The 23207-nt window shown below is 43.6% G+C and overlaps 2 protein-coding genes across 4 annotated transcripts in view; one reads left to right on the top strand and one right to left on the bottom strand.

The window, feature by feature from the left end:
* LOC122541765 (glutamate dehydrogenase, mitochondrial) overlaps positions 1 to 15397 on the bottom strand; it is an 83059-nt gene extending 67662 nt beyond the window's left edge. Inside the window, exon 1 of the mRNA XM_043678718.2 lies at positions 14843 to 15397. Coding sequence (XP_043534653.1) covers positions 14843 to 15254 — 412 coding nt within the window. The 5' untranslated portion in view covers positions 15255 to 15397. The remainder of the gene's footprint in view (positions 1 to 14842) is intronic.
* Positions 15398 to 15696: 299 nt separating this feature from the next.
* Positions 15697 to 23207, top strand: part of shld2 (shieldin complex subunit 2) — a 102178-nt gene continuing 94667 nt past the window's right edge. Inside the window, exons 1-2 of one of the 3 annotated variants that reach the window (XM_087982630.1) lie at positions 15697 to 15920; positions 19685 to 20515. The gene's annotated coding sequence lies outside the window, so the exon portion shown is untranslated. The remainder of the gene's footprint in view (positions 15921 to 19684; positions 20516 to 23207) is intronic. The other 2 variants (XM_087982632.1, XM_043678720.2) reach the window with 2 other exon arrangements.

The raw sequence follows: 23207 nt of genomic DNA, 5'->3' as shown, positions 1-23207 counted from the left end.
ACTAACTTGGATTGAAAGTTGGTTGGCTGACAGGAAACAAAGAGTAGTGATAAACGGCTCCACTTCGGAATGGCAGGCAGTGACCAGTGGGGTACCGCAGGGATCAGTGCTGGGACCACAGCTTTCTACAATATATATTAATGATGTAGATGATGATATTAGAGATAACATTAGCAAATTTGCTGATGATACTAAGTTGGGTGGCAGGGTGAAATGTGAGGAGGATGTTAGGAGATTACAGGGTGACCTGGACAGGTTAGGTGAGTGGTCAGATGCAGTTTAATGTATGGTTTAAATGTATGGTTTAAATGTATGGTTATCCACTTTGGTGGCAAGAACAGGAAGGCAGATTACTACCTAAATGGAATCAATTTAGGTAAAGGGGCAGTACAGAGAGATCTGGGTGTTCTTGTACACCAGTCAATGAAGGTAAGCATGCAGGTACAGCAGGTAGTGAAGAAGGCTAATAGCATGCTGGCCTTCATGACAAGAGGGATTCAGTATAGAAGCAAAAAGGTTCTTCTGCAGCTGTATAGGGCCCTGGTGAGGCCGCACCTGGAGTATTGTGTGCAGTTCTGGTCTCCAAATTTGAGGAAAGACATTCTGGCTATTGAGGGAGTGCAGCGTGGGTTCACGAGGTCAATTCCTGGAATGGCGGGACTACCTTACGCTGAAAGACTGGAGCGACTGGGCTTGTATACCCTTGAGTTTAGAAGACTGAGAGGGGATCTGATTGAGACATAAGATTATTAAAGGATTGGATACTCTGGAGGCAGGAAACATGTTTCTGCTGATGGGTGAGTGCCGAACCAGAGGACACAGCTTAAAAATACAGGGTAGACCATTTAGGACAGAGATGGGGAGAAACATCTTCACCCAGAGAGTGGTGGCTGTGTGGAATGCTCTGCCCCAGAGGGCAGTGGAGGCCCAGTCTCTGGATTCATTTAAGAAAGAGTTGGATAGAGCTCTCAAGGATAGTGGAATCAAGGGTTATGGAGATAAGGCAGGAATTAAGGATAATCAGCCATGATTATATTGAATGGTGGTGCAGGCTCGAAGGGCAGAATGGCCTACTCCTGCACCTATTGTCTAATGTCTGTAAGAAGGGGATAGTGAGGTTTTTTGGGATTGTACTATAGACCAAATAGTCAAGAGCAATTAGAGGAAAAAACATGTAGGGAGACTGGGGAAACCTGCAGGAGCAATCGGGTTTCCCTAATGTAGGCTGGGACTGCCAGAGCATTGAAGGCTTAGTTGGGAAGAAATCTGTTAAGTGCGTTCAGGAAAGTTTCCTCAAGCAGTTTCCTCAAAGGGGAAAAACTCAACCTACTCTTGAGAAATAGGGCCGAACAGAGGAGACAGTAGGGAGCACTTTGTGACTAGCAACCATAGTTCTATTAATTTTAAAATAGTCATGGAGAGGGACAAAATTCATCAACAGGTTCAAGTTCTAAATTGGGGCAAGACAAAATTTGATGGAATTAGACAGGAGCTTGCAGAGTTGCTTGGAGTAGTTTGTTTGCAGGCAAAGGGACCTCTGGCAAGTGGGAGGCCTTTAAAAGTGAGATAGCTAGAGTTCAACATCTATATATTCCTGTGAGAGTGAAGGGCAAGGATGACAGGAATAGGAACTCTGGATGACAAGAGATATTGAGGCTTTGACCTGAAAAAAAAAGGAAGTATGTCTCAGGTACAGACAGCTGGAATCAAGAGAATCCCTAGAAGTATGCAGGAATACAGGAGTTAACTAAAGAAGGAAATCAGGAGGGCCAAAAGGAGGCTGAGAAGATTAGGGTGAATCCAAAGAGGTTTTAAGAAAAAGAATAACTAGAGAAAAAATACAAACCCTCAAGGATCAGAGTGGACATGCATGTGTGGAACTGCAGGAGACTGGCAAGGTCCTCAATGAATATTGCTCCTATGTTTACCAGAGAAAGATCAGACGACTTGGGAACTTGGGGAAGTTAGTGTGACATCTTGCGGACACCACCATATCACAGTGGTGGTGGTGTTGGATGCATTAGAAACTATGAAGGTGGAAAACTCTCATAGTCCTGACCAGATATTTCTAAGAACACTACAAGAGACTAAAGAAATTGCAGGGTCCTGGCTGATATTTTTGCACCATTGTTAGCCACAGGTGAGATCTTGGAAGACTGGAGGGTAGCGAATGTTGTGCTATTATTCAAGAAGAGCTGCAAAGTGCCTGGGAACTACAGACCAGCAAACTTAACATCTGTGGTGGGTAAGTTATTTGTGAAGATTCTGAGGAATAAGATGTACATGCATTTGGAAAGGCAGGGTTTGATTAAGAGTAATCAGTATGGCTTTGAATGGGAGATCATGCCTTGCATATTTGTTAAAGTTCTTTGAACATAAGGTTCCACATTGTAAGCTGATCTGGAAGGTTGGATTGCATGAAATCCAGGGGAGCTGGCAAATTGGATGCAAAATTGGCTTGATGGTAGGAAGCAGAGTGGAAGGATGCTTCTTGGACTAGAGGCCTTTGACTAATGGAATGCCTCAGGGGTCAATGCTGGGTCCATTGCTGTTTGTTATCTATAGCAATGATTTGGATGAAAATGTACAAGGCATGATTACTAAGTTTGCAGATGAGACTAGAATAGGCTGTATGGTGGACAGTGAGGAAGGTTATCAGAAATTGCAGCAGGACCATGATCAACTGGGGAAGTGGACTGAGACATGGCAAATGGAGTTTAATATAGATAAATGTGAGATTTTGCATTTTGGAAAGTCAAATCAAGGTTGGAGTTTCATGGACAAAGTCAGACCCCCTCAAGACATCCAAGAAAGTGGCCCAGATCATAACTTTGCTAGTTGTTTTAAGCAGATGTAATGCAGATATTCCAGGAGTGATGCAGCTGGCCAACTCACAGTTTTAAACAAAACAGAAATTTACTTACAAGATTGAGTGAAACAAACAAAAGGAGAACCAAATATAGAACAACTTATCCGAAAACCCAGATCATCCCAATGTAATGCTGTTCCAAATACTTGCAACAATCCCCACATAAATGGTCACATCAAACATGGAGTCGGCAAGAGACGATATCAGCCTGCTTCTTTGGGGTCTAGCAGCTTTTTCACACTACCACTAAATACCAAACCAGAGAAAAGCTGAGCTGGGAGAACCCCTTTCATTGTCCAAGTGTTTTTTTTTCAAAACTTGAAAGACACTGCCTCAGGCAGAAGGCTTAAGAGCTAAAATCAAGTTGGCCCTGAAACCCTTCAACCCCAACTTTTCAGTCTGTTCCCTTTATGAGCTTATTGGGGAAAAAAAGGCAAGGATACCATAACCTTGTTAAAGAAGCAGCATTGTCACAATAGTGAATGGTAGGGCATTAAGGACTTTAGTGGAAGAGGGACCTTGGAGTTCAGGTGCACAGGTCTCAGAATGGAATCACAGGTACACAGTGCATTGAAGGAGGCTTTTAGCACACTGACTTTCAGTCAGATCATTGAGTGTAAAAGCTGGAATTTATGTTGCAGTTGTACAGGATGTTGGTAAGGCTGCACTTGGAATATTATGTTCAGTTTTGGTCACCTTGTTATAGGAAGCATGTTATTATACTGGAAAGAGTGCAGAAGAAAATTACAAGGATGTTGCTTGGACTCAAGTGTTGGAGTTATAGAAAGAGGTTTGACAAGCTAGGCTTTTTTCTTTACAGCGTAGGAGACGGGGGGGGGGGGGGGGGGGGGGGTGGAACCTTTTTTTGAGGTATACAAGATCATGAGAGGCATGGATAGGGTGGATGCGCTCAGACTTTTTCCCAGGGTTAGGGAGTTAAATACTGGAAGGCATCAGTTTAAGGTTAGAGCAGGCAAAATAAAAGGGAACCTGAAGGGCAATTTTCTTTTTAAAAAAATACAGAGTGTGGTGTGCTTATGGAATGAGCAGCTGCCAAAGTGATTGAGGTGGGTACATTATCAACATTTAAAAAGGCATTTGGACAAACACATGGATAGGAAAGGATTAGAAGGTAATGGGCCAAGTGCAGGGAAATGGGGTTAACGTGGACAGACATTTTGGTCAGCATGGTCCAGTTTTGGCAAAAGGGCCTGTCTCCATACTGTAGGACTCTGAATTTGAATTCCCTGGCTGCCATTGAGTCAGTTAGTTACAAAAATAATACCATAACAAATAGGAACAGAGTAGGCTATTTGGCCCTTTGAGCCTGCTATGAATCACCTTATTTTCTTGCAATTGCTCCGTGGCCCTCCATTCCTCCACTGATCAAGAACCTCTCTCAGCCTTAAATATACCCAAGGATGGTGTCAGAAATGCGATGGAATGCTCGCCAGTGGCATGAATTAATGTAGCAACCTTATAGTAGCTTAATAGAATCCAGGAGGATTTTTGACTGACATCTATTCATGACCTTACACAGCATTCCTGGCTCACCGTATATGAGTAACATGCTCTACAGCAATATGCCAAAGCTTCTTTGACAGCATCTCCTAATCCTGTAATTGCAACAAGGATGAGGACACCAGGTACAGGGTAAAACCATCTGCAAGTTTTCATATAATTCATATTCATATAATAAGTCTGGATTATGTATTAGTATTCCTTCACTATCACAATCAAATTCCATGTAAGGATGCCATGAAACTATTCCAACAGAAATAAAAAGACAATTAAGAATGTAATGTTGTATAAATGAAAGCTGCTTCTAAGCTCATGTGACTGTCCTTAACCTTAGCTCATCAAAAAATGAAGGACAGGCAATTCTGTCACATGAATGACAGGCCAGAGTTTAAAAATGACTAATCATTAACCAAAATGTCATATTCTAGCAAACAGAGGGTATGGAGCAATAACCCATCTGAACAGATTAGTAAAGACAATCTTGATCTTGCTGGGACAAATTAACTTCGAACTAGCATTATAATTTCACAAACACCACTTAAGTTTCCTATTTATGGCAATAAATTTTAATTGTTTCTGATAAGACAATCTTCAGTAAAAGAATGGAAAAGATGGAGAAGGGAAAGTATTTTTGAATGCACTGGTTCCATTCATATAACTGCAATATTTCTGTAATGAATTTGCATTTCTGAACCAATCCATGTTTCAGACAAAAATTTCATTTAATGAAGACAACTCCACAAACAATAATGGTCTAATCCACTGACTAGTTGGACAGTACTAAATGAAGAACCAGAATGACACTTGGGCAAGAAAGGGCATCTTCACACTGGAGTAAGACATGAAAGCAGGTGTATTGGTGTGAGTTTGCTGATAAAAAAAATTGGAAATCTTACTCTTAAAATTACCTTGATACTGATTTTTTTATTAGAAAGGGTGGACAGGGTGGTGTAATACCTAAAATATAGAGATGGCTTTCTTTAATAAAGGGCTATAGAAAATGTGAACAGCATCTTCAGGGTACTTTGGAGGTCTCTTTAAGCTGATGAAAATTAAATGAAGTAACTGTTTAAGTAATATCTGTGTATCTAACATTGTTGTAATTCTTATCTTATATCACACAAGTACTAATTTGGGCTGTTGCCATACTGGAGTAATATTAGGAAGCTTGAAGATCGACTTAAGTGGAAAAGATTTCTTCTCTCTATCTAGTCATGAGATATTAGATGGAATCCTGGAGAAAGCATCAGAAATATGCTTAAACCTGAAATTGAAAAGAACATTCTGATGCATGAAGTAGATCAAAGAAATATATGCACTAAAGTAAGCCATTCAATCCTTCAAGTTAAAAATCAAACCAAAGTTGCTCATGCATTGATCAATTCCAACAACTGTGTATGCACTGAACTTGTGTAATATACTGAAACCTCAAATTCAACTTTCTAGATTCACTAAGAGCATTGCACATACTATAAGTTTATGTTTTTCTGTTAGCTGACTAAATAAAACACTGAAACGGTGCATGTAATATTCCAGCTAGATTAATAAAACACAAGCATGGATAGGCTGCTAACAACACTATGTCCAAGTGTGTCCAGACTTTGGTTTATGCTTCTGGCCTTTCCTACATCTTACCTCTGACCAAGCTCTCAGTTACTTCTAAACTCTGGATCGATGTTAACTTTTTCAACTTATTGCTCACCTGTGAAGTATATTGAAGCAATAACTATTCAAATTGCAGAAGGGTCAACTTTCTGCAAATTCATGGACGATGCCACCTAATGACAAAAGACATAATGTAAACCACACCCTAAGGGAAAAAATAGTAAACTACTGTTTTTATTTCAGTTTTCCAGCACCTACAATGTGCTGGAGAAAACCAACAGCTAATGTTTTGAGTCCAGTCTGACACTTGTTCAGAACCAGCAGGAAAGCTTGTTCAGAAAGTTTGCTGATTCAATAAGTAGTAAACTTTTGCATTGTTGAGGTTGGCATGACTTCTCAGGAACAGCAAGCAATGCAACAATCTCTAGTTAAATGCTTTGAAGGCAGCTCTGCTTTTGTTCCTTTTTAAAGAAAATGTCCAAAGGAACATTGTTTGCTGTACCCAATTCGAAGAGAGAGTTGGCATACTGCAGGGACTTACTTTATACAGCTGTCACCCTTACTCGCTGAACTGATCTCCAAACATTTAAAAGAAACTTCAAGTTGAAATGCCATATTACTGCACAACGTACTAAATAAAAAATAAAAGTGGACTACGATTACATGTAGTAATCCATGATCAGCTGACACCACTTATACTTAATGAAAACCTTATGAAATGCTCTAAGATCTGAGAGATTACAACAAGAAACAAGGAAACAGATAATGCTACAATCAACCATTAGGCAGTCAAGTGATTTGAACTTGTGATGATGTGGTTGGAAAATACTAGCACTGTTACTGACATATGATAAGAAATCTCATTCCTACTTTTAGGGCTGCAGAACAATGTCTTCCTTGGAATACTCAGGAAATACCAAACTGAGAATTTTTAATGTATATTCTTCAACAACTTAATAGGGCGTGGTGGGCAGAAGACGATTCCAAATTAATTCAAATTCAATGTCATTTTGGCAAACAGTTCTGTCACAGCAAAAAATGTTTCAAAAATAACACTTTAGAAAGTCAACTGAGCTGCAGCAATTTCCAATGAGGAAAGTTAGCTGCCTCCTAATGTGCACCTATCCAAGGGCACCAAAAATACATACATTAAAAATCCAGAAGTGTTCTTATTAAATATGATGAAATTACTTCTATCAGCAGACAAAGATTTCAAGTAGAAGAACCAGAGATGAAGTGAGAATTATTTTTAATGCAATGAGTTAGGGCATAGAACACACTGCCTTGGTTTGATAGAAGATTCAATTGCAGTTTTTGAAAAAGGGCTGATTAAATACTCAAAGGGAACAAACATGGCTATTAGGGCACAGCAGCGGAGTTATTTTTAGTTTAAGACTTTAGAAGCAGCAAAGCATCAGGACATTTCTTCTCTTGCAGAATCAAAAAAATTGCAACACAGAAGACTACCAATGGGTGCAGTGCTTCTATGCAGGCTTTTTGAAAGAGTTATCTAATTAGTACCAATGGCATGGGTCAAATAGCCTCTTCCTGTGTTTATCACTGATTTTACAGCAAGGAAAAAATCCTGTGACCCTGCATATGCTGGAATCATAGAATGAAGATCAATATTATAATCTCATCTGAAGTAAAATGTCAGATGCACGAGGTCAATAAATTGTTTCAGATGCTTGACATTTCATGCAGCAATTATTCTGCAGTCTTGAGAATCCAGCACTTGCAAAAATCCAATCTAATATGAAATTGTACTTAGGCAAATTTTACCTACAAAATTTATACATTTGTTATTCTCTATTTTTGATTGTGAACTGAATTGGGAAAAGACTGTTTTACAGTAATGTTTGTAAGTGATTCAGCTGTAGAGGTCTGTGTAGAAAGCAAGATTCAGCCAGCAAGAACTTACTGATTGGTTGGGAAATTTGCGACTAGTTGCAGATGCCAAAAGGTCATCCGTTTGACAGCAACTCTGACTCCTGGGTATTCAGACTGCTAAACAGGGTATGCACTGTATCCCTCTCTTGTAAAATATCTAAAATCTGAAAAAAGCCAGATTATTTTCCCCTACTTGTTGCTGTAAACTGTTGAGTTAAATGAATAAGCAAGAGACTTTGTAATTCATGTTCTAGTCACTCTATGCCTCCTGTGAAGTACTGAGAGAACCTGATGGAAAAAGCAAGAGAACGGAAGGACTTAGGAAACAAAAGGAGCAACCTATCAAGTCTGGATCACTGGTGTTATTGAACTTCTACCTTGGTAGTTTTCTTCCCTCCACTTATATTTACCACTTTTTTTGGCATGTGTATGGAGGGAGAGTTTTATAAGGGCATCAGATTTCTGATGTTAAATATTGACAGTTCAATTGTTTACTTATATAGACTAAATTTATTTATTTGTAATAAAATTATACAGCATGGAAATAGGCCCTTTGGCCCAATTCATCCATGCTGACCAGGTTTCCTAAACTGAATTACTCCCATTTGCCTGCATTTGGGCCATAATCCTCCAAACCTTTCCGACCCATGTACCTGTCCAAATGTCTCTTAAATATTGTAATTTTACCAGCTACCATTTCCTCTGGCAGCTCTGATCATAAACGCACCACCCTCTGTGTGGTGAAGTTGACCCTTGGATCCCTTTTAAATCTTTCTCCGCTCATCTTAAACCAATGCCCTCTAATTTTAGACTCCCTACCCTGTGGAAAAGACCCTGGCCATTCATCTTATCTAGGCCCCAGTGATTTTATAAATCTCCAAGGTCACCCCTCAGCCTTCTATGTTCCAGGGAAAACAAGTCCCAGCCTATCCAAGTGCCTTGTAAACGTGGACAAGCTGTGGCGAGTAAGGAGGTCAGTTACTCATCACAGTATTCCTAGCTTCTGACCTGCTCTCGTAGGTACTGTGTTTATGTGATGAGTCCAGTTGAGTTTCTGGTCAATGGTAACGCCAAGGATGTTGACATTGTTGAATGAGGAATGCTGTGATGTTAACACTGTTGAATGTCAAAGGACAATGTCTCTTATGTTTCCTGTGCAAGGACATGAGTTTAAGAGTCTGAACGGACATAACGTCAGAAAAGACTAAGAATATCTGTCATCTTTTGCTAAACTAGTATGATAGTGAGAATTGATGTAGGTCATTGTTATTAATTACTGAACACAGGTCCATTTTTTCTGTTAATCTCAATCCAGAGTTAAATTGAGGATTTGTGTACTGTGATAAATTTTTTTTAAACTTTTCTGATGATTCAAGGAATAGCTGAGAAACAGAAAACCTGTGCTGTCTTCTAACAAACCTCCTGCAGAGACTTGAACAGGGTAATTTTTAGCAAAAATGTTTAAGTTTAATACACTGCCTCAAAATTAGGAATACTAAGATCAACTGAAAGCCAAACCCTATCACAATAACATGCACTAAACTGGAAAATGTGGAAAACAAACTGCATTTATGTGGTAGCCTCATTGTTAACCATCTGGGAGGTGCTCCATTCAGGCATTAGTCAACAACATTTAATAGAATGGCATAGAGATATTAAGAGAAAGTGAGGACTGCAGATGCTGGAGATCAGAGCTGAAAATTGTGTTGCTGGAAAAGCACAGCTGGTCAGGCAGCATCCAAGGAGCAGGAGAATCGACGTTTCGGGCATAAGCCCATCTTCAGGAAAGGAGCAGGAGAATCGCCTCAACCTGTCCACCCCTCTTACCCACTCCCACCTTTCACCCTCGCAATGTGCAGCCCTCCACTCCCTCCGCTCCAACCCCAACCTCACTATCAAACCGACAGACAAGGGAGGCGCAGTGGTAGTTTGGCGCACCGATCTTTACATTGCTGAGGCTAAACGCCAGCTCGCGCACACCTCCTCCTGCTGCCCTCTTGACCATGACCCCACCTCCCACCACCAAACCATCATCTCCCAGACCATCCATAACCTCATCACCTCAGGGGATCTCCCATCCACCGCCTCCAACCTCATAGTCCCACAACCCCGCACCGCCCATTATAACCTCCTGCCCAAAATCCACAAACCTGACTGCCCCGGCCGACCCATTTGTCTCAGCCTGCTCCTGCCCCACCAAACTCATCTCTGCATACCTCGACATGATCCTGTCCCCCTTAGTCCAAGAACTCCTCACCTACGTTCGGGACACCATCGACGCCCTCCACCTCCTCCATGATTTTCGCTTCCCCAGCCCCTAACGCCTTGTCTTCACCATGAACATCCAGTCCCTATACACCTCCATCCCCCATCAGGAAGGCCTCAAAGCCCTCCGCTTCTTCCGTTCCCGCCGACCCAACCTGTACCCTTCCACTGACACCCTCCTTCGACTGACTGAACTGGTCCTCACTCTGAACAACTTCTCTTTCCAATCCTCCAAACCAAAAGAGTAGCCATGGGCACCCGCATGGGCCCCAGCTATGCCTGCCTCTTCGTCAGATACGTGGAACAGTCCATCTTCCGCAGCTACACTGGCACCACCCCCCACCTTTTCCTCCACTACATCGATGACTGTATCGGCACTTCACGTGCTCCCACAAGGAGGTTGAACAGTTCATCCACTTTACTAACACCTTCCAACCCGACCTCAAATTTACCTGGACCGTCTCAGACTCATCCCTCCCCTTCCTAGACCTCTCCATTTCTCGCTTGGGCGACCGACTCAACACGGACATTTACTATAAACCGACCGACTCCCACATCTACCTAGATTACACCTCCTCCCACCCTGCCCCCTGTAAAAACGCTATCCCATATTCTCAATTCCTTCGCCTCCGCCGCATCTGCTCCCAGGAGGACCAATTCCAATACCGGACAACCCAGATGGCCTCCTTCTTCAAAGACCACAATTTCCCCTCAGACATGGTTGACAATGCTCTCCACCGCATCTCCTCCACTTCCTGCTCCTCTGCCCTTGAACCCCCGCCCCTCCAATCGCCACCAGGACAGAACCCCATTGGTCCTCACCTACCACCCCACCAACCTCCAGATACATCGTATCATCCTTCGTCATTTCCGCCACCTCCAAACAGACCCCACCACCAAGGATATATTTCCCTCCCATCCCCTATCAGCGTTCCGGAAAGACCACTCCCTCCGTGACTCCCTCGTCAGGTCCACACCCCCCCACCAACCCAACCTCCACTCCCGGCACCTTCCCCTGCAACCGCAAGAAATGCAAAACTTGCGCCCACACCTCCCCCCTCACTTCCCTCCAAGGCCCCAAGGAATCCTTCCATATCCGTCACAAATTCACCTGCACCTCCACACACATCATTTACTGCACCCGCTGCACCTGATGTGGCCTCCTCTACATTGGGGAGACAGGCCGCCTACTTGCGGAATGTTTCAGAGAACACCTCTGGGACACCTGCACCAACCAACCCAACCGCCCTGTGGCTGAACACTAACTCCCCCTCCGCCAAGGACATGCAGGTCCTTGGCCTCCTCCATCGCCAGTCCATGGCAAGATGACGCCTGGAGGAAGAGCGCCTCATCTTCCGTCTAGGAACCCTCCAACCACAAGGGATGAATGCAGATTTCTCCAGCTAAATTTCCCCTCCCCCGACCTTATCTCAGTCCCAACCCTCTGACTCAGCACCGCCTTCTTGACCTGCAATCTTCTTCCTGACCTCTCCGCCCCCACCCCCTCTTCAGCCTATCGGCCTCACCTTAACCTCCTTCCACCTGTCGCATTCCCAACGCCCCTCCCCCCCCAAGTCCCTCCTCCCTACCTTTTACACCTTCCTCATTCCTGAAGAAGGGCTTATGTCCGAAACTTCGATTCTCCTGCTCCTTGGATGCTGCCTGACCTGCTGCGCTTTTCCAGCAACACATTTTTCAGCACAGAGATATTAAGACTGAATGAACTTAGTAATAGAGGCTGCCTTGAGGATATTTTAAATGGATGAGAGGTTAAGAGAGGAAAAGGTTTCAAAGACTTTGCAGCTTTGACAATTGAAAACAGCCAATGATGCAGCAATGGAAATCACAACATGCAAATGCCAGGAATGGAGAAACGCACAGGCTGAGGATTGTAAAGCTGGAGAATGCTATAGAGGATCAAGGTGTTAAAGAGATTTAAAACAAGGGTTAGTATTCAAGCATTCTTTACATGTAGCATTCCATTTCAGAGTGCATAACACTACGGATAAAAGGTACACTGGCGACACCATGAAATGCAGAGGGAGGAACTAAACTGAAAACAAAATGATTGAGTGGGGAACTAAAAGGACAGTCATAGAAGATTTTGAAGAACATTTTTCTTTTAAATAAAGGAAACAGGAGAAAAACAGCTACAGGGTCATAGAAAGAGCAGCTGACAGTGGAGCGAGAGAGGCAGGCATGAAGTAGAAATCAATGCAAATTTCCACACTATCATGCCAGCAAAAAGGGAGAAGATGGTTAATGGAATTAGGGTAATCAGGTGGAAGTGACTTCTCAATATGTTGAAAGGGGATTGATAAAAAACTGGAGTATTCAAACTATGAAAGTGAATAAAGCATTGACTTTGATTTCAGTGGTAGAGGGAAGGATAGGGAAATAGGTCAGTGACGTTGTGGAGATAAAAAAGTTAAAGCCTATGAGGATGGGAGAACCCTGCACTTCTAATCCAATGTGTGTCAGTCAGCAAGACTGCTGGAGTCAAAGGAAAGATACTGCCAGGAAAAGGATGTCAACATTCAGTTGGCAGGTGTTTGGCCACATCTAGGTCTATATCCAACTATATTTCCACTTGCTGACCTGGATCAAGGGAAGTAGAAGGCAGAGTTTGGTATCTTAAGCACTCCGGTGGAAAGCCAAATCCAATTATTTTGGACAAAAACAAAATTGCTGGAAAAGCTCTGCAAGTCTGTCAGCATCCGTGGAGAGGAAGCAGAGTGAACAATTCGGGTCCAGTGACCCTTGGGAGTTTTGTAAAGTAAGGTCAATGGCTGAAGTCAAATTGAAAGAAAATGTTCCTTGTGTAGCAAACAAGATCAATTTTTTTGGAGACTGTGGGGAGAAAGATGGGAAGGGGGAGATGAGGAAGGTGGGAAAACTATTTTGTTTCTACTCAAAAAAAATTGCAGTTAGTGATTTTGGCAATAAACTGGTAGGCAAAAAGATAATAATTATACAAATTAACATTTTCCGAAAGCAGGTATTCAGGCCTAATAAAAAGGCACTCAAGCAGGGCCTACAAATGTAAAGCTGTTGTTCAGCCAAGCAGCAACACTATGGGATTGCAATGGTACTAGAACGAAGATAGAAACAGGGTATTCATGAAAAAAACTTTCTACATGACAAAACCCAAGGTGTAAAATTCAGTTAGAAAACAGCAGGGACAGGTTTGATGAAAACATTTCAAGGATCTCTACAAGGGGATTTAAACTGACATGTAAAAAGGCAGAATAAAAGGAAACAACTGAAGCTGAACTGGTTTGTGCTAAACATCAAGGGTGTGGCTATGACTGCACTTTGGGAAGCTGATGTTCACCACCCAGTCTTACTGCTCACAAAACAAAATCCTGCCACGGAAGGGATAGGAGTGGTCAAGGGAAAATTAAAATCACTAAGGATCATTATTTACTTAGTGAAAGATGGAGTTAGAAAATAAAAATTTTGGGTGGGGGTGGGGGAAAACAAAGAAAGCTCAAAATAAAACTACTCTCCTTCAAAATATGTCCCAACTATCTGTATTTGGCCTTACAAGTCAGCAGTTTAATGACTTTGAAAATGGAAATCAATTCCAAATGACTTGAGCAGCATACTTTTATGGTTATAGAAGGAACAATACCCAAATTATTTTAATAGCTGAAAAACAGTCAATTCCAAATAACGCTGAATGCATCAGAACAGAGTGATGGAAACAACTTTAAAGCTCCAAAAGTTAATTGGTCAAAAACTTGCCAAAAACAAACAGTGCAATAGGAAATCTAGAAGCCTAAACAAACAGTCAAACTTTCTAATTTTAAGCCTACCCTTGCAATACATCCAGTTTTCCCTACATACACTATACTAAAAATACAACTGTGCTCTTCTGCAAATACAGTGCCCAGACTCTATACCCTTGCATTCATTAGCAAGGACAATTCCTCCAGTGAATAAAAATATGAATAAATAAATTAAACTACAGATTCCAATTGCAGCAGTGTTTGCAGTGGATTTGATAGAGGAGCAGGAGCATAAGTAGCTGACTCCACAGAGTGACAGGGTAGCAAGGGCAAGGGCATCTGCAGCTGTCCTTAGAGGGACAGGGTAGTAAGGCAGGGATATCTATAGCCGTCCCCACAGAGACAGAACTTTAAGGGGCAGGGATCCTGCAGCTGTGCCCAGAATGGCAGTGCAGCAAGGGCACAAGAGGCCACTGCTGTGATCAGAGGGGCAGTTTGGCCAGGAAAAGGGTGCATGCAACAGTTCCACAGAGGGACAAGTTGTAGCAGCAACCACAACTGTCTCCACAGGGTCAGTATGGCAAGTGTCTGCAGTTGTCCCATGACAGATGGCAGGGATGGCCACAACTGTCCCAAGGTCAGCAGAGCATAAGTGGCTACACTTGGACAAAAGAGAGAATTGGGGGGAGTGGGAAGGAGAATGAGGGGGAAGGTAGGGGACAGAGAAATATGCAGGGTGAGGAGAGGGATTCTTGCAGAAACATCCAGGGAGACAGGGCGACAAGGACGAGAGAAACAGAATGACAGTGGAGCTTACAGAAGTCCCCAGACAGACTAGCAAATATAGAAATGTTTGCTGAGGGGGACAGGGTAACAGGAGTAAGGGTGCCTGCAGTTACCCTCAGAGGAACAGGGTGGCAGGGTAGCCAAGGGCCACACGAATGTCATTCCTTTGCCTTACCTCCTTTGCAGGGCGTCCGGTGCTGACTGTGCTGAGCTCGGTAGCCCTCGATAACCTCCCACTCGCCATTGTCCCTCTTGATGGGGAAGGAGATGGACAAGACGTGGTTGCAGGGCTTGATGATCTTCAGGATGCCCCGCACCCGGTTGTGCTTCTGCTCGTCCGACTCGCGGGTCCGCAAGTCCTCCACCAGCTTATCCTCCACGATCTTCGCCCCGCGGTCGAAAAACCCCTCCACCATGGTGAAGAAGTTCGGGTCGTCCTGCTGCTGGGCGGCCGAGGGCTCGGTGGAGTATCGCCGGCAGTGGAGCAGCGCAGCCGGGCCGCAGATGCGCTGCAAACCGCCCTCGCCGACGGACGGCGAGGAAGCGGCCGCCCCGCGAGCCAGGAGTTCCCCTAGATACCGGTACATGGCGACCGACAGAGAAAGGAAGAAAACGTGGGGAGGGTTTGGACGGAAACCGTGCTGAAGCGAGACGCCAGGAACACCGAAGCACGGAGGATTTTCCCTCCCCACGGTCCGGCAAACAGCTGCCGCTGTTTCGCTTAATGCCCGAGACCAGACTTAATGACAGCCACAAAACCCGCCGTTACGCATGCGCCGCCCTGTCAAGCAACGCCGCTCCCACGCTTGCGCCCAGGGGAAGGGGGCGGGGCGATATCCCAAAGCGCTCGCCGGCCCGTTGGAAGGAAGGGGTGGGCCGAGGATGTCGAAGGAGCATGCGTACAAAGCACGCTCCGCCCCTCCCTCTCCCTGACCCCGGAGACTGACGGGGGTACCAGTGTGACGTAACGCGCATGCGCAGATCATGCAGCCTGTTCCTCCCTCCCCGCCCCAAAAGGTCAAACTAGCCAATAGGGATCGTCGGAGCTTGTGAAGTTTCGAGAATCTTCGTTAGTTTCCGTAGGATGTGCGCGTTTCCCTTTTGAAATGCAACTTTGGGGGAAAACTTTGTCGGCAATTCGTTTGTAGATTGCGCAACACGCGTTGAGGGAGGAAAAGGTTTTGGAAAGAAGGCTTAGTTTGCAGGATGCCTTATCGTCAATTTCTGCCACCCTGACGCTGTCACTGCCAGAGGTAGGGAGGCTGCAACTTTGTTCGACTGTCCGTATGAGGCCGATGTCATTTACCTCACCAGATAAACATTTAATCGTTTTTTTCGTGTTTCTTCCAAGATCACAAGCTGCCTATGGTTTCAAGTAATCACGAACAATCTGGATCATCAAATAATCCGATCCCAGCCATTCAAATACATTCCAAATTTTAGGCAGTTAATATTTTGTGCCCAACCCATGTGGATGAGAAAGCTATCTCATGATCCATTCTTTTTAATGCATAATAACTCACATATTTTAGCTCTTTAACTGCTGAAAATGTTTATGCTGGGAATTTATCTCGTATGGATGTAGGTTTCTCGCTGAACTGGAATGTTCAATTTCAGATGTTTCGTCACCATACTGGGTAACATCATTCCTGAAGAAGGGCCTGTGCCCGAAACGTCGAATCTCCTGTTCCCTGGATGCTGCCTGACCTGCTGTGCTGTTCCAGCAATAAAGTTTCAACTTTGATCTCCAGCATCTGCAGACCTCACTTTCTCCCCAACATCATCAGTGAGCCTCCTAAAGCACTGGTGGTATGGCCAGCTTTTTATTTGTGGAGACAGTGAGGTCTACGGGTGCTGGAGATCAGAGTTGAGAGTATGTTGCTGGAAAAGCACAGCAGGTCAGGCAGCATCCGAGGAGTAGGAAAATCAACATTTCGGGCTAGAGCCCTTCAGGAATGTGGCTGGGGGCCTCTGGGTGGAGAGATAAATGTGGGGGGGGGGAACTGGGGAGAAGTTAGCCGAGCGTGCAGTAATGGATGGAGGTGAAGGTAAAGGTGATAGGTCGGAGAGGAGGGTGGTGCAGATAGGTGGGACGGAAGATGGACAGATAGGATAGGTCATGAGGACAGTGATGAGCTGGAAGGTTAGAACAGGGTAAGGTGAAATGAGTAAACTGGTGAAGTCCACATAGATGCCCTGGGGTTGAAGTGTCCCGAGGCAGAAGATGAGGCATTCTTCCTCCAGGCATCGGATGGTGAGGAATTGGCGATGGAGGAGACCCGGGACCTGCAAGTCCTCGGCAGACCATAAGACATAGGAGTGGAAGTAAGGCCATTCGGCCCATCGAGTCCACTCCGCCATTTAATCATGGCTGATGGGCATTTCAATTCCACTTACCCGCATTCTCCCCGTAACCCTTAATTCCTTGTGACATCAAGAGTGGAAGGGGGAGTTGAAATGTTCAGCCATGGATGGGATTAATTGGTGTGGGTGTCCCGGAGATGTTCTCTAAAGCGCTCTGCGAGAAGGTGTCCAATCTTCCCAAGGTAGAGGAGACTGCATCTGGTGGCGAAATGTCTGAAAACAAACCTTCCAGCCCAGCGAGGAAACCTACATCCAGAACGTCAACCTGAGTTACAATTCTTCCCAAACCTCGTTAATGTATCTCATATTTCTAATGGGATAGTAAAATCATTCTCTGTATTGGTAATGATAGAATAGAATAGAATAGAATCCCTACAGTGTGGAAACAGGCCCTTCGGCCCAATAAGTCCAGACTGACCCTCTGAAGAGCCATTCCTCTATCTTAATATCATATATTTACTGCTGTCTAATACAGCTAACCTACACGTCCTTGAACACTGAGCAATTTAACATGGCTAATTCACCTAACCTGCACATCTTTGGATTGTGGGAGGAAACTGGAGCACAGGGAGAATATGCAAACTCCACACACAGTCACCCAAGGCTGGAATTGAACCAGGGTCCCTGGCACTCTGAGGCAGCAGTGCTAAACACTGAACCACTCTGCTGTCCCAGTGATTCTCTTCCCAATTTCTTTCTGTTCTGAGGACAACTGTTTGCACAGTTGCTGTCATATTTGACCTTTGTGTGTTGCTGTCAGGCTGTAAGCAGACCTACTTTGTGTTGGCATACCGTATCATTACACACTGAGGTTCTTCCTGTCCCCAGTAGTACGAAGGATGGGCCTGTCTTTGTTGCCACAGAACACTCCAAGACTATCACACACCTCTCCTTCTGGAATGTGCCTGTGCAAAGAAGGTGTGTAAACAGACGCAATGCTTTTTGTCAAGGTTTGTTCTGAGCAACTCTGTGACACAGGACTGTGCTCTATGGTCCGTTCCCCAGGACACACACAAGACAAACATCAACTGTGCTTGGCAGTCAATAAGCTCGGTGAAAGACTCTTTGATCCGCCCAAAACTTGTTGGTCTTCCACTACAAAGGTTTGATCACGACCGAGTGTTGACCTAGTACATTACAAGGTTCAGGACTATGTGTTGAGGGATGCACTAAAACCTGGGGCAGCTGGTGCCAAGGTGCAGGGGGGAAAAACCAACGTCTGAGTTCTTTTTGCCAAAGTGCAATGGGGCTGTATTCAGTTGTCAAACCCTCTTGTTGCCTAAAGTTTATGTAAGTAGTGTTCCTGCAGGGAACGTCAGATCCATGGTTTGTTTTTCCTGATATGCAAAGACTGTACAGAACTGCTCAAGTACCTGTGTATGTACATAAAGACTTTTTTGAATAAAGTATATTTTGCAATTAAAAAATAATTGATTCTGAGCTAAGCTTCCAATAACATGTCAGTGCTATCACAAAGACTGTCCATTTCTACCTCCCAACATTATGTGAATCCTTTCTGACCTCAGCTCATCTAACAACAAATTGTACTCATAAATTGTCTTTCATGTAATGAACAGTCCCAAAGAGCTTCACAAAGACATCATGGAGCAAAGTTGTTTATAATGACATAATGGAGAAAAATCAAAAACATAAGGTGATAAGAAGTATTTGAACAGATGATCAAATGCTTGGTCAAATTGAGAGAGTTCTTGAAGAACAGTCAAGGCCAAGCAGTTTAGAAAGGGAATTTCTGAAATGGGATTCAAAAGGTATGGAGTAATGATGAAGCCAGGAATGTTCAAAAGGCTAAACGTAAATGAATGTAGATACCTCAGAAAGATAATGGCGCTGATGGTGATTCCATTGATAGAGGATATAGCTGTTGATTGACTTAAAAAAGGGTTGAACATTTTTAAATCCAGCTGACACTTGACAGGGCCTCAATGTGATTCAGCGATTACAGCTTTGATGGATGAGCCAGATATCACACTAGTGCTTATGATAAACTTAAATTTGAGGACACATTATTTTCAATGTGTGATGTCACTGCCTCAGTAGTGTGCTGCAAATGAAACCCCTTAATTCCCAGAGTTGTCACAAATGTGGAAAATCTGATTAAACAATTGAGTTGAGCAAGGTCGCCTAACTAATGATTTCCAGCTCAAAGAATATGCATACCCTATATTTTCATTAACAAGAAAATCCTTTGTTGTAATCAAGTTTTTTTAACCAATAGCAAGAAAGAAACATGAACTGCTAACATATAACTCAAACATTATCCCTTTTTAAAATTAACATGCACTAACAAAGAAACAAGACACAAGTATTTTAAAATAAGAAACATAAATTGCTGGGAGAAACTCAGAAGGCCTGGTAGCACCAGTGGAGAGAAAGCAGAGATAACTTTTCAATGTTCAATGCAAGTATGATGGGTGGATCGGGAAAAAAATCAGAAGCACAGTCTGGTATCAATCCGGATCACATACGTTGACAAGTTGTTTTCTTTCAGCTTTCTTTTGATTTTTTTTAAAAATTTCAAAAATATACTTCATTCATAAAATAATTTGATGGTCTGTACAGTTGGACATGCCATACATATGTAAACATTCCATTTCTTTGCATACCGAAACAGAGTAATCATTCCTATTTACAGGTCTGTACGATTACATTTTTAGCTGAGGCATCAGCAGAGCCCAAATGACTGCGTGGGCCCCCTGTTCTTCGTTAGACAGGCAGACATTACACGATGGTCTTCCCCCACCGGGCCTTGGCGGCAGCTGCCCCAAGCTTCAGCGCGTCCCTCAACACGTAGTCCTGGACCTTGGAATGTGCCAGTCTGCAACACTCAGTTGGGGTCAACTCCTTCAGCTGGAAGATCAACAGGTTTCGGACCGCCCAGAGAGCGTCCATCACTGAGTTGATGATCCTCCAGGCACAGTTGATGTTCGTCTCGGTGTGCGTCCCAGGGAACAGGCCGTAGAGCACGGAGTCCCGCGTCACGGCACTGCTCGGGACGAACCTCGACAGACACCACTGCATTCCTCTCCAGACTTCTTCTACGTAGGCACATTCCAAAAGGAGGTGTGTGACAGTCTCGTCCCCACCGCAGGCGCTTCGAGGGCAGCATGCAGTGTGGCTGAGAGTCCGGGCGTGCATAAAGGATCTCACGGCAGAGCCCTTCTCACCACCAACTAAGTCATGTTTTGGTGCTTGTTGGAAAGTTCTGGCGATGAGGCATTCTGCCAAATGGCTTTGACAGTCTGCTCAGAAAACCGCTCGAGAGGATTCGCCCTCTCCTTTTCCTGAAGGGTCTCGAGGACACTATGTGCTGACCACTTCCTGATGGACTTGTGGTCAAAGGTGTTTTTCTTCATAAACTTTTCCACGAAGGACAGGTGATACGGAACGGTCCAACTACTCGGAGCGTTCCGCGGCAGTGAGACCAGGCCCATCCTTCGCAACACTGGGGACAGGTAGAACCTCAGTACGTAGTGACACTTGGTGTTTGCGTACCGGGGATCCACGCATTTCTTTTGATTCCTTCTAATTGTTGACCAATGACGAGATGCTATGGTAATACTAATTCCCAGTCTTTCTTTCACTAGTTGAGTCGTTAGCCTTTTAATGCATTTGATTATTTTTATTTTTTTATTTTTATTCAGGAATTTTCTGAGACAGAACAGTTTACAGGGAAATGATGAGTGAGAATATCTGCCAGGAATTTAACTGTTACTTCTCCACACACGAGGGAGAAAAAGAGATTGAGGTGCTTTCTCTTTGCAGGCTAGAAGCTTCTGCTTAATGATGACATGCACAGGCTGTGGTCACCTGCCCAGGAACCAATCAAACGGCTGTCACTATGCTGATCCCTCCTGTGTCCACAACAGCTCGTCTCAGTTGAAAAAAAAATCAAAAGATTGTCTCTGGCCCCTCCCAACTCCGTTTTGATTTAATCCACTTCCCCTCTCCCTACCTTTTCCTCACCTTTGATGGCTTGCATTTTCTTTAACAAACTTTGTACTTAAATTATTCAGTTTGAAAAATGGGTGATTTGCTAGTCATGGTTAATGCATAAAAAAAGAGTGCCACTGGTGATTCGGTGATGGATTTTAAAAAGTTTCAGTTCCATGTAGAGAGCATTTCTGCATATTTAAAATAAGACTATCTCTGGGCAAAATTGACTTGAACACATCCAAGCAGAGCCCAGACCATCTAGAATTCTCACTCAATGCTTGATAATGGTAACGTTGTCGATTCCAGACATGCATTTTTAAAACTGCAGATATCTTCCTCTCCTTGATTTTAAGCATCATCTTTTCCTATTTTATAGACCACTGTCCAAAAGGGAGTGACCTCTACAATGTATTATTTTTCTTATTTAAAGGCAGTCCAGCAATTTGGCTGCTCCAGTTGGCTTCAACAGTTAGGAAGAAGGATATGCCAAATTCCTGTTCCTTATCTATGTGATACCTCCTGTTGGAAAATATAAACGTGATCTGAGAACAGAATAATGTTCATCTGTAACGTCCTCTCTAACCGAATAGAACTCCAACTCTGACCCTTCAGAATTATGGAGTCATGGAGGTCTGCAGCACAGAAAAAGGCCCTTTGACCCACCAAAGTCTGTACTCGTCAAAAACAAGCACTTAACTATTCTAACTCCATTTTCCAGCATTTGGCCTGTAGCCTTGCATGCCTGATCATTGTGAGTGCATTTCAAAATACTTTTTAGGTGTTATGAGGATTTCTACTTCTGCCACCCTTTCAAGCAGTGAGTTCTAGGTTCCCATCACTCTCTCTGGATGAAAAAGAAGTCCTCTCATCTCCTCTAAAACTCCTGCCCCATACTTTGAATCTATGCCCCCTAATCATTGATCTGTCAGGGAGAAGTGATAGTGAGAATGGAGCCAGATCAGCATGGTTCTGAAGTTAAAGAGAGTAAAGCAGGCAAAAGCAACTCTTAAGAATTAAACTGCATTTATTCCAATGCAAAAGGTCTGATAGGTAAGGCAGATGAATTCAGGGCATGTCTGGGAACATGGGACTGGGACATCATAGCTATTACAGAAACATGGCTGCCGGAGGGACAGGGCTATCAACTTAATGTTCTAGGATTTGGATGCTATAGGAAGGATAGAAAGGGAGGTAAAAGATGAGAGTGGCATTTTTGATTAGGGAAATCATTACTGCTGTATTTAGGGTATTCCTGTGGGATCGTCCAGTGAAGCTATGTGGATGAAACTCAGAAATAAGAAGAGGATGATCACCTTGATGGAACTGTACTATAGGACTTCTAATAATCAGTGGGAAATTGAGGAGTGAATATGTAGAGAGATCTCAGATTAGTGTAACAATAATAGGATGGTACTAGTAGGGGATTTTAACTTTTCAACATAGACCAGGACTGCCATAATGTTAAGAACTTGGACTTTAGTCTTTGACAAGGTTCCACATGGTAAACTGGGTTAGTAAAGTTAGATCACAGGGATTCAAAGAGAGCTTGCCAACTGGATACAAAATTGGCTTGATGCTAGGAGACAGAGGATGGTGGGAGAAGTTTGTTTTTTGAACTGGAGGCCTGTGACCAGCGATGTTCCACAGGGATTGATGCTGGGTCCACTATTATTTGTCATTTATATAAATGATTTAGGTGACACACAGGGAGGCATGATTAATAAGTTTGCAAACGACACCAAAATCTGTGGTTTGCTGGACTGCTAATAAGGTTATTTAGGATTACAAAGGGATCTTGATCAATTGGCCCAGTAGGCTGAGGAGTGGCAAATGAAGTTTAGTTTGGATAAATGTAAGTATTGTATTTTGGTAATACAAACAAGGGCAGGACATATACAGTTAATGGTGGTTGACCCTGGGTAGTGTTGTCAAACAGAGACCTAAGGGTTCAGATACATAATTCTTTGAAAGTTGCATCACAGGTAGAGAGGGTGGTTCAGAAGGTGTTTAGCATGCTTGCCTTCATTGCACAGACCATTGAGAATAGGAATTGGGATGTCACGTTGATGTTGTGCTTGTTGAGAAAGTTGGTGAGACCACTTTGGAGTACTGTGTACAGTCCTGTGTATACCATGCTATAGGAAGGATAGTATTAAATTGGAGAGGGTTCAGAAAATATTTGCAAGGATGTTGGTAGGACTGGAGGGTTTGGGTTGTTAGGA

This window comes from Chiloscyllium plagiosum, unplaced genomic scaffold (genome assembly GCF_037043375.1).
Source record: "Chiloscyllium plagiosum isolate Xiang-an unplaced genomic scaffold, Cpla_swu_hap1 HiC_scaffold_43, whole genome shotgun sequence".
Classification (NCBI taxonomy): Eukaryota; Metazoa; Chordata; class Chondrichthyes; order Orectolobiformes; family Hemiscylliidae; genus Chiloscyllium; species Chiloscyllium plagiosum.
Note: the sequence above shows the minus strand (reverse complement) of the source record. Positions and strands in the feature narration are given on the sequence as shown.